This window comes from Passer montanus, unplaced genomic scaffold (assembly GCF_014805655.1).
Source record: "Passer montanus isolate IOZ18808 unplaced genomic scaffold, ASM1480565v1 scaffold314, whole genome shotgun sequence".
Taxonomy (NCBI): Eukaryota; Metazoa; Chordata; class Aves; order Passeriformes; family Passeridae; genus Passer; species Passer montanus.
The window spans coordinates 1-10,797 of NW_024367864.1; the positions used below are offsets into that span (position 1 = coordinate 1).

Consider the following 10,797-nt stretch of genomic DNA (forward strand, 5'->3'; position numbering starts at 1 on the left):
CGTGGTTCTCCCATGGGGGATGAAGTTGGGGCAGTGCACAAAGCTCTTCCTGCATTTGCAGCCTTTGCATGTCTTCCCTTACTGGTGTATCCGTTGGTGTCTGCTTAAATTAGAGCTCTGGGTGAAGCTCTTCCCCCACTGGGGACACTCGTAGGGCCTCTCCCTGGTATGGATACGCCGGTGGGTGACAAGATTGGAGTTGCGATTGAAGCCCTTCCCACAGTCAGAGCAGCGGAAGGGCCTCTCACCTGTGTGAATCCGCTGGTGCTGGAGGAGATTTGAGCTGGTGTGAAACCTCTTCTGGCACTCATGACACTCGTAGGGCCTCTCCCCACTGTGGATGCATTGGTGCCTGACAAGTTCTGAGCTGCAGCTGAAACCCTTCCCACATTCCCCACACTCACAGGCCCATTTCCCAGTGTGGATCATCTGGTGGCGGATCAGGGTGTTGCTCTGCCTGAAGCTCTTCCCACACTCCAAGCACTTGTAGGGGTTCTCCCCATCAGGAAGCTGCTCATGGACCACCATCTCCAAGTCCTTCTTGAAGCCCTGTCCACCTTCCTGGCACAGGGTGGGTCTTTCCTCCTCAGAGCACCCTGGGCTGGGTTTGAAGCCCCTCCTCCTGTGGGATCTCAGGGAATTTTCCTCCTTATTAGACTCCTGTGCCATGGAGCCGCTCAAATCTGCCTCTTCCACAAGGTTCTGCCTTGGGGATTTGTCCTCCCTGGTCTCTATTCTCAGCTCCTTGTCTGAGGAAGACAGGGCAAGGAGAGGATGTGATTTGCCTCTGTGCCAGAGGGAAAGGGAAGGAAATCCCCCCATTGCATCCCTGGCAAGACAGTGTTGGCAGTGGGGCTGTCCTGCAGCCTTGGGCTGTGCTGGGCTGGAAGATGAAGCAGGAGAAATAACGAAAGGGGCCCTGACTTCCTCCTCACCTGCCTGAGTGTCTCAGGGCATCTTCCTCTTCCTCGCAGCCTTCTCCTCCATCTGGCAGTGGGTTTGGGATGTGAAATTCTGTTTTGGGAGGAAAACAAGAGATGAGTGCGTTAAATTTTGTACTGGTTTGAGGTCAAACCAGGGGGAGATTTTAAGCCAGAATTACAATTTAACAAGAAAATTAAGATCAAGGCAATGATACAGAAACACTGTCTTACACTGACAGAGTAAGGATATAACCTGACACCCTGTTGCTCAGGGTGCTGGTAGCAGTCCCATTAAATGGTGGCTGCAGTCCTGTTGCAGTGATGATCGTGATTCTGTTGAAGCAGCGATCCTGTAGAAGGGTCTGGTCTTCCTCTGAAGGTCCAGTGGTGCTTATGGAGCTCTTGTCCTCTGGGAATCCAGTAGGCAAGGTTCTCCTGGTGCTGTAAGCCTCAGCTTATATCCAGGTAGGAATGCGTGGCTCCTCCCCCTGGGCGGAGCATCCCACAATGGGATGATGTCATTTTACCAGTCCTGCAGGGACACTCAATGGCCCATTCACAGAAGATAGTCCCTGGAGGTCATTATCAGGGCTGAGTCATGGAAGAGATAAAGAACACTATCCTGCCTGTTTCTAACAGTTTCTGAAGGTGGTGATGGAAAATATGCCGTTGGTTACATCTTGCACTGCAACCTGAAACAGTGGGGTAATCCCTGCTGAGGGGTGAACACCACCCCGCTTACCCAAACTAGCTCAGGTGTAAAACCCTTACCCTGAGAAGGCCACACACACAGGGGACAATGTCACACTTGCCCTGGTCCAGGGGAAGTCTCTGTTCCCGTCACTACCTTGCCCTACCCCCTCTTCTCTCTTTTTCTCTTTTTCCCCCTCTCTCTACCTCACACTTACTGTTCAATAAAATCCACTTTGGATTTGGTCTTGGTAGCACCTTAATTGGGGCAGAAGCCTCTCTCTAATAATTTTCTTAACCAGACTGCAACATTATTTGGGCACAGTGAGTTTAGACACTGTTCTTTGCCCCAAGTGCCTTTGACAATAGCATGGTTCCCTCCTCTGAGGAGGTTGTGGCTCCTTCTGTAGGAACTCTTGGAAACTTGGATGCAGCTTTCTCCGAGGGATTTATGGGAGAACTGATGAGAAAAATGGCTGTTGTGGGTGGCCAGCGTAATGAAAATATTTTCTTGTCCTTTCTTGAAAAGTTTGTTAAAATCACTGGAGAAAAAGGAGTGAATGATACCAGAGAGGCTGACAAGGTTCATTCACCCCAAGGTGAGGAAAACAAGGCTGCTGAAAGTCCTACAAGAAGCCCAGCTCAAGTAGCTAAATTCCCAAATAACTCCCAAATTGAGAGGGTTGAGGACTTGCCAAATGTGAGAATCATTATTCTCTTTGTCCCTGTAACCTTTGTGGTCGCTATACAGAAATTTTCTTCCTTTTAACAATCTGTATTGGTCTGAATTTCCACCTTTCTTTTATGGGAACCTGCCAGCAGCTGAGCTGGAGCTGTGCAGGAAGCGATGAATCTTGGAATTGCTGCAGAATTACTTCTATTGTCAGTTTATTAATGCTTGGGATTTGTTTGCATTTTCATCACATGCCACTTGTGGAAAAATCAAATATTCATCAAAGTGGTTTATGCAGAGTTAAGTTTGATTTCTGCCAAGTTTATTTTGTCCAGTGCCCAGGGATTGCTCGAGGGGTCTCTGTGCCTCTCGTCCTGGGGGATGATTGGGAGACACTTGAGGGGGTTGTCCCTGTCCCTGTCACCCCAGGCCATTCCCCAGGGGGTCTCCATTATTCTCACCCCAGGGAATGCCCAACGGGTCTCCCTCCCCCTCACCCTGTGCCGGGGCTGCTCAGGTCAGTCTCTGTCCCTCTCAGCCCAGGGGATGTTCCGGGGTCTCTGGGATAGGGCTGGAGTCACGGCTGGGGTTGGAGTCAGGGCTGAGATTTGGATTAGGGCTGAGATTGGGGTTAAGACTAGACATGGGATTGGCTTTAGGGCTGGGATTGGAATTGCATCTGGGGCTTGATGAGTCTGACACTAGGATGGGATTAAATACAGAACTGTGAATGTGTCTAAACGTGGAGTGAGATTGAGACCAGGATCAGGGTCAGGTTTGGGGCTGAGCTCACCCAGAGAAGACAGAGGGAATTTCACTGCAGGATGTCCCTGGCATCCTCCCAGACCTCCTCAGGCACCTCCAAACATGGGGGGCAGCTGGGTCCTCCAAGATCCAGGTGCTCCCAAACTGCCTCTCAATATCAGGTGAGCATTCCCTGAGTGCAGCCCTGAATGTGACACTTAGGGCTCTGGGATCAGCCCTCACATCCCTGTGGGAGCAGCTGCAGACAGGATGAGAGATTTTTTCCCCCCTCTTCCCTGCAGAAGGGTGAAGCCCAGCTGCCCTTTTCTTCTGGTGCCTCCTCCTCTCCTCAGCTGAGGATGTCAAACTCCCCAGGAGCAGGAAAATCCCCATTCCCTCTTTCTTTGTGGTTGCAGCCTGGAATGTCCAATCAGAATGACGAACTTTCTGACAGCCCTGCCTAATGACACTGGGAGGAGGTTTGTGAGAAAGGGAGGAAATTGTTTTGATAGGAAATAAAGACACAAAATTATTTCTTTCTGTCCCATTCATTTTCAGTCAGTTGTAGTTCTGTTTTCTGAGTGCCACCTTCTCAGCTGATTGTGTTTGTGTCCTCCTGTCTCTCCTGCCTCTCTCTGCCTGCTCTGTTTCTCTCTCTGTGTCTCCCGAGACCCAGGGTAGTTCCAACAAAGACCCTGCCCTGATTTAATTCTCAATACATGAGCTACAACAACCATGGATGAAATTATCAAGGCAGGCAGTGAAATGTCACTGTAAGAACTTGCTCCACTTGTCTTTCAGTCCCTTCTTAAGAGCTTTGCCTTCAAAGGCAGGAACATCTTTTCCTGGCTAGGAACTGGAATTCCAGCCCCTGGCACTATGTGCCATGGATCCCAGAGGGGCATTCCCCAGGCTCCCAGGGTGCTGCTCCTGCCGTGCCCCACAAGGAGCTGTGACCGGGTTCCCTAGAGGAGCTTTTTCGGGGGGAGAGGAGCTGTGATCACACCTCTGGAGGGTCCTGGGGGGTCCACGTGGGGATGGCCTGGTACCAACAGGGCGGGACATTGGTTTTGGGGATCCCCGTGAGAGCCGGGGCTGTGGAACGTGGGAGCCCCAGGGCGGGGAGAGAGAAAGGGGCGATACCGGAGCCGGGGGACCTCCGGCAGCCCGGAGATGAGGCGGGGACGGGACCCCCTGACCCTGACAGGGGCGCATCCTGGGGTGACTTCATGATGCTTGTACCCCCTTTGGTCTGTTTAGCCCAGAAATGAGTTCTGCACCTTTAAGGCTCATTCTGAGAGCAAAGGGGAGGAAGAAGAATTGTGCAGTTTGTTTTCAGAAACTGCACCGGCTCCTCCACATTCCGGCTCCTGGACTGTTGTGATGCCTTAAGGAGCTGGAACAGAGGCTAGAGGTTATCAAGGAGAAATTAAAGGAATTGTGTTAAAAATAGTGAACAAGATTGGATTATTCAACTACAGGGTAGCACTATTACTGATATTGTCAGTTTTTAAAACAATTGGAAAAAAAGACCTCCACCTCAAATCACTGCTGTTAGTAAAGATAAAGGGTTTGGATGGAGCAGTCCTAATAATGGAGCCAGAGTGTGGGTCCAGAGGCCAAAAGGCTCTCCCAAGGCAGGTGAAGGAACAGCTCCTGGAAAGACAGCACTGTTTAAATCCTAAAACCTGGGCAGGAACAATGAGAATGTGTCCCTCCAGCCAAGTATTCTGCGTGAGAACAAGGAGATATTACAGGAGATTGTTTTTCACATCCTGCCAGACCAAATCTCCCTGTTTCCCCCAACGGCCCCTTTGGAAAATGCTCTGATCCATGGGGCTCTGTGTGAAGGCTGCTGTGACACTGACAGACTTGCACACAAATTCCATCCAGGAGCCTGGGTGCCCTCAGGGACTGGAACCCGGCCCTCTTCCAGCCAAAGGGGAAAGGGCCCCACCAAGCTTTGTTACCCACAGACACTGTGCTAAAGCTGAACAGCAAAGGACCTTGGGGGCATTATTCTGGAATTAACACAGTACCAGCTCCATTGGTACACAGTACCAACAACAGAATTATTGTTCTTATCCTGAATGAGATTAAGGAAAAAGACTGAGTAACCGTGTCCCTGAAGTACTGCTGATGTCTGTAAGTTGTATCTTGAGAGTCAGCCAGAATCTTCATTTGGCAGAAACACCTCTAGAGTTTCGCCAAGGGATTGGTCATCAAAATTGTTTTGAAAATTTAAAGATCAAAGTAGCCAAAAGACTCCATGTCACTTATTGCTGGGTATGTTCTCAGCTGAATTTGGCAGGAATGGGGTTTCCTTGGAGGGCCCACCCTGTGGGGTGGCCAGAACCCTGTCCATGGGCTCTGCCTCGTAATGGAGTCACTGCAGGGACAGTTACAGAAAACTGTGCTGTGGAACACAGGAATACAATGATCAGTTTGACAGGATTCACTAAAATTTCTCTTCAGGAGACACTGAAGCCTATTATAGTTACAGAGGCCACAGTGTGAGAAGATTTCTGTGCTTCACATCACTCCCAATGTCAGTAGAAACTGGAGTGCTGGAGCTGGTCAGTGTCAGTGTCACACGACTTTCAGCTGCAGGGCCACCATTTAGGGTCCTTTGGCAACAACCACAAGGAAGAGTTGGGGCCAAGTGAACATTTTCCCCCCAAGGGGTGCCTTTGGTCTCAGAAAACCAAGGATTCTGGTTCACCCTGTGCCCCATGTGCATTGCCCTGTTCTGTGGAGTATACATTAATGAGTTAAATAGATTATTAGAAGAAATAGGAAATTATATTGTTACAATGTCTGATAGCACATCCCAGGAGCTCCAACAAACATGAATGGGGCTCTACAGAACCACACAGCCTGGGATTATCTGCTTGCTGGCCAGGGAGGAACCTGGGCTCTCATGGGAGAGGAATATTGCACTGCTATCTGAGGGGTTTGAGGTCCAACAGTCAGGAATCACGCTGACAGAAAAAGCAGTACAAGAGTGGCAGAAAGAAGAAAACTATTCTTGGTGGGATTGGCTTCATGACTACCAAATTGGAGGCTGCTAGGCTGCTGTGAAATGAATTTGTGGCAGTCACTGTGATCATTGCAGTGTGAGCACTTGATGTGTTATGATTCCATGTTAGAGCTGTTGTGACACTTTGTGCTGGAAATGGAGTACTGAGACTTGTATAAAAAGAGTCACAGTCTCAAGAAAAAAGGGGACATTTGATAAAATAACAGAGAATAGCAACTATTTAGGGCTTTTTTAAAAGGAATGGGAATTATAGCTCTGAGTAATGAACTTAAACAGTATTTAATTTAAGAACAAGAGGCAATGCCTTTATGCCTAATATCTAAATCTAGACTGTGTTATTGAAAGAATTGTTATAAAGGTTATAGTTGCCGGGGTCGGCTGTTACTTGTCTCTGCCCCAGCACAGGAAAAAGTGGTTCTGGGTAGGCCGCGCTCTTGAAGAAGGAGTCTGGATTCTTGCTTTTAGGTCTTCAGTCAAGTTTATTATTTCTTATCTACAAAGATTTTCTGTCTGTCCAGCCGAGGTCTGATCAGCAAGACAGCCAAAGGCACTCTCTCCCGCCCACGGGGCGGTTGTCTCTTTTATAATGAAAACTACGTACTAGATATTTACCTTTAATTCCCAATACTTTCTGCCCTTGTTGGCAAGTGTACTCTCTCTATGAACCAATCCACACATGCCAACATCATCCTGAACATGGATGCCAAGGAGAAGAAAGAAGAAGGACAGGGCACGCCCAAATTCCTCCATCTTGGGACTCCTGATCCATGCACAGAATTCTAGACGCCCCAGCACAGGAAAAAGTGGTTCTGGGTAGGCCGCGCTCTTGAAGAAGGAGTCTGGATTCTTGCTTTTAGGTCTTCAGTCAAGTTTATTATTTCTTATCTACAAAGATTTTCTGTCTGTCCAGCCGAGGTCTGATCAGCAAGACAGCCAAAGGCACTCTCCCCCGCCCACGAGTAGATTGTCTCTTTTATAATGAAAACTACGTACTAGATATTTACCTTTAATTCCCAATACTTTCTGCCCTTGTTGGCAAGTGTACTCTCTCTATGAACCAATCCACACATGCCAACATCATCCTGAACATGGATGCCAAGGAGAAGAAAGAAGAAGGACAGGGCACGCCCAAATTCCTCCATCTTGGGACTCCTGATCCATGCACAGAATTCTAGACCCCCCTGTACAACACATAAAACCCCCCTGTACAGTGCATTCTAACTTAAGTTCTAACAAGTGAATAACATCCCCTCACCATTCAGACCTGAAATTCTCTCATTTCCTCACATTCAGGTGTCATTTCTTTAAAAGGATCAAAGTCAAGCCACCAGGTACTTTTGGCAACATTCCAGGGCCTCCGAGCCCCCCAAGGGTTGTCTCGGTAGCTCTGGACATCCGGAGTGATGTACTGAGTTCCCACAATAGTTTATCTGCAGATTAAAGGACCCAATTGAAGTCCTGAGGCCTCAGCACCAGGTCCTGACTGAGGCCTGAACAACAGGCCCTGGGCCAAAGCTGACCTCTAGATAAACCTTCCAACCAAACATTATATTTGTACCTGCTCATTAATGAATCATTTTTAGCAGTATGATCTCTGTATTGATTCACCGGTGAAATGTGGATTTACCTTAGTGTACTTAAAAATCAGACAAGAACCCATCTGGCCTTGTTTAGGGCTGAATGGTCAAAGTCACCTCCCTTGGTTCCTCCTGTGGCCCTGGCCAAGCTTTGGGAGGAACCCAAGAGGAGGATGAAACCAGATGTTCCCACACTAGAAGCTTCTGCTTCTGTAATTATTTTCTAAAAATTATGTGCTTTACTTTTGTAATTTTTGCAGATTTCCCTTATAAAAATTACACTATTCCTTCAGCTGGTGTCTGGTCCTTGGTGCTGATTCTGCCCACTGGCAAAACGGACCCTGTGGGCTCAACAGAACCAAGGGGCCCTTGTGACACTGCAGGGCCTCCTGTGACCACGGGACCATGGTGACCCTGTGGGGCTTCATGGAAACAAGGGGCCATTGTGACACAGTGGGGCCTCATGGAACCATGGAGACCATTCTGACATTGTGGGGACTCGTGGGGACAAGGGTCCATTGTTTTCATCTCCCTGGCACTGCCCAGTTCAGCCTTTCCCTGCCCCAGCCCAGCAGAGCAGCAGAGTCAGGTCTGGCCCTGTAGCAGGAACTGCAGGCACTGGAGGTCAGGGACAGCCACTCTGGGTCTGGAATGCTCAGCAGATGCTCAGCTCGGGCAGCTCCTGCAGCCCCTGGGCCAGCCCCGCCGCCCAGCCCAGCAGCAGAGTTGGCCCTTGGGCTCCTCAGGCAGCTCCTGCTGGCCCAGGGACAGGGCAGCCTCTTGCCAGGGCTCCTCTGCACACCCACGGGTTCCTGCTCTGCTCCTGGCCCATGCCAGCTGCCCCCAGAGCCTTTCCCATGTCTGTGCTGGCCTGAGCAGCCATTGCTGCAGCCCCTGCCCTGCCACACACTGTCCCTTCAGGAACCCTACAGGTTCTTCTGGCAGCTCCCAAGGCCCTCCAGACAAACCTTCCCCTGCCATCAGCCCTGGCACAAGCTGCAGAGCCCCAGGAAAGTTCAGCACAGACCATTCCCCATCTGATGGGCACTGGTTACCCCCATGCAAAACCTGACCCAGACCTGATTCCCCTGAAGGACACAGCAGGACCCTGATCTCATCCCACTGAGTCCTGGGAGAACAAGGAACACAAGGAGCTTCTTGAGTGGCCTGAGAGTGACTTTGGAAGAGAGCAAAGTAGTCCTGCCCTGCGCTCAGGAGATGCCCTTTGCTGGTGGAGCTGCTGTGCTGGAGCCCAGCTGTGTCCCAGCAGTGCCCATGACCTGTCCCTGCCTGAGGGCACAGCACGGACACGCAGCAGGACAGTGACCAAGCTGCCAGAGCACTCCGGCTTTGCAGCCACAGAAGGGCTGGGAAAGAGTGTGGGCCTCTGGAAAGAGAGGTCCATTCAGCAGCTCTGACAGGACCAATTGCTGCTGCTCCCTGGGAGTGCTGCTGTCCTGGGACTCTTCCCTTTCTCTGCAGCTCTGCCTGCACAGGAGGGGCTTCACGCCTTGGAGCCCCGGCCCTGAGGGCAGAGGCTTGGCTGGGGGACAGGAGGGAGGGGGCTTGTTCAGAGGGAGGGGCTGCACTGCAGGGGATCCTGTGGAGATCTCTACAGTCTCCCTGACACAGCATTGCTGGGTTTTGCTTTCTCTCCTTCCCTGATACTGTTTCTGCATCCTAGAGATTTTCCTCCTGCAGGTGTTTCCCTGTGCCTGATCTCTCCCTGCCAGCACTCTCAGACCCCAAATCTTTGTGCACTCTCCATGCCCCTACAGAATCCTGCCTGTTTTCAGGGCACTGGCTAAGGCAGGTTCTGTTTGCAGCTTGGAGAAAGGACAGCTCAGACTGAACCTGATGGGTCCAGCAAAGGTGATGCTGATGCTGTCCATGGGCAGAGTGGCTGAAAGCACATTAGGGATCTCCTGTGAGCCTACTCAGTTCAGATGTCTCAGGAACATGTCAAAATTCATAATCAAGCTTTAATATTTTGGTCCCACTCCCAGACATTCTCCAAGAGTAGGAAACTGAATAGAAACATTAGGAAATTTCCTCATTTTTATCAAAATCCTTGTCTTGGAAATGTTATACAACTGCTCAGAACCCCTCAGCATGTCAGAGCTTCATGAACATTTCACCTCCCCTGCACCAGAAATATTCAGAGATGTACTCACAGGGTCTGCAGGCATTGGGATGTTCCAGCTTTAGGAGATCACTCCAGGAGCTGCAGCTGCATTGTCCTGCAGCCAGAGGTTCCTGTGCCAAGGGCTGGCAGTGATTCTGCCCCAGGCACTTCTCAGCACCTTCCCAGCCCTGACTGATTGAAGCTCTCTGTGCCTCTGGGCTGTGCCCAGGCTGGCTGCAGGCAGTGCCGTCAAGAGAAATGTGCTTTTGAAGCTCTTCTTGCTTACCAGGAGCTGCCTCTGTGCCAGGAGCCCAGCCCAGCTCAGCAGCACAGACACAGCACCAGGACTTGAAAGACCCTCTGGGGCTTTGTGCTCAGACCCTGAACATCAGTCCCTCAGAGGCAGCTGAAGAAACCTCTCCAGAACTCCAAGTCAGAATCCAACTCCAAAGTTGCTTTGACTTTTACTGGATCCCACTGAGGGACATGACTGAGAAAGTGTCCCCAGGCCCCAGGCAGAGCAGAGAACTGCAGGCAGTGATGACAGGTGGGGACAAAGAGAAGCCAAGTCTTGGTGCCCTGGGGCACAGCAGGGTCTGTGCCACCAAGGGCTGGGAGGAGACACCTTGTCCTGAGGCCCTGGGGCCTCCTGGCACAGCCCCAGCCAGGCTGGGCACTGTCAGCCCCTTGTCCTGCCCTCAGCATCCCCCCCTAGCCCACATCCCAGTGGCCTCAAGGATCTGCTGGAAGGAGTCCCTGGGGAGCCTTGCTCAGCAATGGCCCTGGGGGCTCCTGGATGATCCCTGGGACTGCAGGTTTTTCAAAGGACTTTGGGTTTGGCTTTTGCCTTGAATTTCTGAGAGGTTTGTGCAATCATGGCCTCCAATTATCTGCTGTAATTAGTCCCTGGAGAGCCTTTGTCAGTAACAACATTCACTGGGACTCATTAATGGTCAGGGTACTTCAGTTATTTTAAGGTACTTGATGTTTCCCTTTTGATACAGACTCTGGGAGAGGTTTGTGCA

At 50.6% G+C, this 10,797-nt stretch overlaps 1 protein-coding gene across 1 annotated transcript in view; it reads right to left on the minus strand.

The window, feature by feature from the left end:
• Window positions 1-82: 82 nt before the first annotated feature.
• Window positions 83-10,797, minus strand: part of LOC120504949 (zinc finger protein 665-like) — a gene marked incomplete at its 3' end in the record, with an annotated part of 63,312 nt that continues 52,597 nt past the window's right edge. Inside the window, 1 exon segment of the mRNA XM_039714930.1 lies at window positions 83-474. Coding sequence (XP_039570864.1) covers window positions 83-474 — 392 coding nt within the window.